General features: G+C 40.1%; 1 protein-coding gene across 1 annotated transcript; it reads left to right on the forward strand.

Moving 5' to 3' along the window:
• The first annotated feature begins 247 nt into the window (after positions 1-247).
• Positions 248-2,584, forward strand: LOC131042659 (cytochrome P450 86B1). Its single transcript, XM_057975980.2, has one exon. The coding sequence runs from the start codon at positions 759-761 to the stop codon at positions 2,319-2,321; it is 1,563 nt and encodes a 520-aa protein (XP_057831963.2). The 5' UTR covers positions 248-758; the 3' UTR covers positions 2,322-2,584.
• The last annotated feature ends 1,369 nt before the right edge of the window (positions 2,585-3,953 follow it).

A 3,953-nucleotide genomic window follows, 5' to 3' on the forward strand; every position in this document is an offset into this window, starting at 1 on the left:
TCACTGGCAGCAGTAAAAGCCTTGCAGAAGGATTCAACGAAGGACATGGAAAAGAGCAGTAGAGACACCACTGCTATGGCTTCAGTATTAATAACCGAACTTAAATTTATCCACAAACTACCTACATAAAAACATTAGAAAACATCACAAATTCATACAGGAAAATCTTGTTGTAAATTTGCATTTGAACTCAAAGGAATAGCCATCAACAAATAAATTGAAATTCAAACTCTGCCTCTAGGAGTTATGAATACAGTGAATAGTACCTTTAGTCTACAGGCTGGCATCCTGGAATTCTGATAACCTTGTTTAATGGCATGAAGTGTTGTAAGAGCAAGAAACAGCCAAGTGGATGGAATAATGACGGAAGGAAAGGAACATTTATGTTCTCTTCAATAAATGTTGTCCAGGATCGACTGCTTTTAATATGGTCCCCGTGAGCTCTTTAAAACATGTCCTTGTTAGATCAGTTCCTGTAGTTTTTATCCAAAGTGGTTAAACAAGAAGAATTTCGGAAGTGTTGATCAATTCCTTTCTGTTTGGAACAAATCTGCACCGTTCCAAATATTGGGTTTTTTTCATTAACTAACCCAAATCATCCGTAGATATAGAACCCAGATGTGAAAACCTGCAATTCTGAGCTGTGATTGTAATGCAGGTATTGAAGTACTGAGTAATTGCGATAATTATGACTGAGACAGAAGAAAATGATATAAGAATGAATTTCCTCTTATGGCTCAAACCAGGTAAAGCTTCCAATGAGGTACACGATGATTTTAGAAGCTTTCAGGGCTGAAGCTGTGTATTTAGTCATAGGAGTTTCCATATTGAGTTGGGTACTATGGCAGTGCTTGAGTAGTGGAAACAGAAGAGCGGGACCCCTAAGCTGGCCAGTGGTAGGAATGCTTCCCTCTGTTTTTCTGCATCTGCATGAAATATACGAGTGGAGCAGCGAGGTGCTCATACAGAGCGGTGGGACACTGGACTTCAAGCCTCCATGGATGACCAAAATGTTCACCCTTGTCACAATAGATCCCAGAAACATTGAATACATGGTGAAAACGAAATTTGGGAATTTCCCCAAAGGTGCCTATTTCAACTCCATTTTCCAAGATCTTATGGGCAAGGGAATCCTCAATGTAGATGGCAAAGAATGGGCCGGGGCCAGAAAGATAATGAGCTCCATCTTCCACTCACACGACTACAAATCCCATCTGATTCAAACCCTCGAGGAGCTCGTGAAGTGCAGGCTGCTACCCGTCGCGCAGGCGGCGTGCGAGAGCGGCGCCGTAGTTGATCTTCAGCAGCTGCTCGTCCGCTTCACTTTTGAAAATATGTGCGTGGTAGGGTTTGGCCTGAATCCAAAGGCCTTTGAAAAGCCAGAGGCGGAGGCCATTGCCCGGGCATTTGACGACGCTCTGGACGCAACTGTCCGCCGCTTTATTATCCCTTCTACGCTTTGGAAATTAATGAGGTTTCTAGGGTTTGGTTCCGAAGAGAAGCTCAACGTGTCCCTGCAACTCATTCATAGCTTCCTCCACCGCCTCATTTCGCTCCGCCGCCACGAGCTGGTGGGCGACGGCACCGATCGCCGCCACGATTTGCTCTCAAAACTGATGATGCAAGCGGAGGCGGAGCACTCTTTGACGAACGAAACAGAGCTGCGAGATACTTGTATTAATTTCGTCCTGGCGGGGCGGGACACGAGCTCTGTTGCGCTCTCCTGGTTCTTCTGGCTGCTCACCCAAAACCCTAGCGTAGAACGCAAAATTTTAGGGGAAATCGAAGGAGTTATAAAGCGGCGGAGGAGCAGGGGGGAGCCAGAGGCGGAGGAGCTGCGGGTGGAGGATATGAAGGAGATGCAATATTTGCACGCGGCGCTTTCTGAATCGCTGAGGCTTTACCCTTCGCTTCCAATCAACTTCAAAGAGGTGAAGGAAAGAGAGGTTTTGCCCGACGGGAGGGTTTTGGCCAAGGGCACTTCACTCATGTTCTCCATATATGGAATGGGGCGAGCGGAGAGTATATGGGGAAGTGACTGTAGGGAATTTAAACCAGAGAGGTGGTTGAAAGAGGGTGTTTATGTTGCGGAGAAAGCAAGCAAGTACCCGGTGTTTAATGCAGGGCCGAGGGTTTGTCCAGGGAAGGACTTTGCCTATTTGCAGATGAAGCTGGTGGCGGTTCTTCTTGTTTATCGATATCGCATGGAGGCTGCGGAAGGGGTGGTGGTTGTGCCAAAGCTGGGAGTGAATCTTTTCATGAAAAATGGGCTCTTGGTCACTCTGCATCCAAGACACACCACACCCAATTCTCTGGACTGAGTGTTCGAAAGATCCAAATAACAGATTAACGTAGGAGCTGTTTATTTTCAGCCATTTTGGGGGTGCTGAAACCGACTGTGTTTCTGCATTTAGTTTATATGGATGATGTTTCTTGTAAGCTTTGTGATCTGAGAAATGGTTCTTCTTTCAGTGGATTCGTGGGTTTTTTTCATTAAGTTGAAGCATCATACGAGATGAAATCAATATCATGTATTAGATGAATTTGAATTCTGTAAAATGGATGTTCTTCAAACTTTCACTTTTGCTGGAAGATGTAGTAAATTTCATGAGCTTGTGTTAGTTTTTCGAATTAATATGTTTTTAATTGATGGTCTAATTTGCATTTAGCAAGACTTAATTCTGATAGACTCATTTGAAGTCCATTAACTTCAGGAGTAGACATTTTTTAATTTGAGACATTAAAGAATATGAATTGTTTTTTTAATGTATATATTATGTATACATTTTATAAATTAATATAATTTTATTTTTTAAAATCATTCATTATTTGTAATTTTATGTTTTGTTTTTATTTTGAAAAGTACATAAAAGTTTAAGGGTTGGTAGTTTAGATTGTTGAGGATGATGATATGTGATTAAAAAGTCATCCACTAAGGTTAGAACTCTAAGGCACATTTTAAACCAAGTTCAACATCAAGGTGATAACTTTGACAAATGGGATCTTCCTACATATATGATTGCTTAGCTAAATGACAATGTATAGTTTAGATATACAATTACTCATATTATTGTAAACTATTATATAAAGTTAGAGATGTCGACATATATGTAATTTGATTGTTTTTATAAAGAAATATAATAAATATGTATATGTTACTTTTTAATAAATTCATATTAATATATTTAAAAAAACTGATGTCTTCTTGCTAATAAGAAGGTTTGTCGAAATGTGGCAAAGGATGAAATTATCTGGTGTGGAGATAAGTCAAAAAAGTACTCGGTCAAGCTTGGCTATCAAAATGTTGTAAAATCAAAGGGAGGTTGGAGGTTTGAGAAGTAAACTTTGCTGGGATAAATTTGTTCTTCCCAAAAGCGAGTGCTTTCTTGTGGACTAATCTTCACAAAATAATTTGGACATGTGATAGATTTCATATTAGTGGTATTAAGGGGCCAAACTAGTGTGTTTTGTAAAGATCCAATGTGAAAACTTGTCGCCACCTTCTTTTGAATTGTCCATTTGTTGGCAAGTGTTGGGATTGGCTCCAAAATAAGTTGAATTGGATGGGCTCCAAGAATCAAGAATTAGTGAATTTATGGTATGGATGCCTAAGGCTCCACAGGTAGGCTCTGTGGGGTGCCATCTAGTCTTTGATGCCTTCGATGTTGGTTTGGCACATTTGAAAGGAACAAACGCATTTTTTGCAATTCCAAACTCTTAGTCGAAGAGGTCAGCAACAATATTGAAAGGGACTTGTGGAAAATAAGATGGACAAAAATTTTATGCTCAAGTTTTTTTATTGCTACAAACATTTGTCTTCCTACACATCACCTAAAAAAATGAGCTAAAATGTGCAAGAAAATCATTTACTATATTTTACTGTAGCTACTAAAAAGCCATGTTACTAATATTGAGCATCACAAAAAGCAATTAGTTAGATGACTAACGATGTG

The sequence above is a fragment of the Cryptomeria japonica genome, chromosome 3 (assembly GCF_030272615.1).
Source record: "Cryptomeria japonica chromosome 3, Sugi_1.0, whole genome shotgun sequence".
NCBI lineage: Eukaryota > Viridiplantae > Streptophyta > Pinopsida > Cupressales > Cupressaceae > Cryptomeria > Cryptomeria japonica.

Excerpts from the sequence above, each read along its gene's own strand:
- LOC131042659 (XM_057975980.2), top strand. The coding sequence starts at position 759 with ATGAGGTACACGATGATTTTAGAAGCTTTCAGGGCTGAAGCTGTGTAT.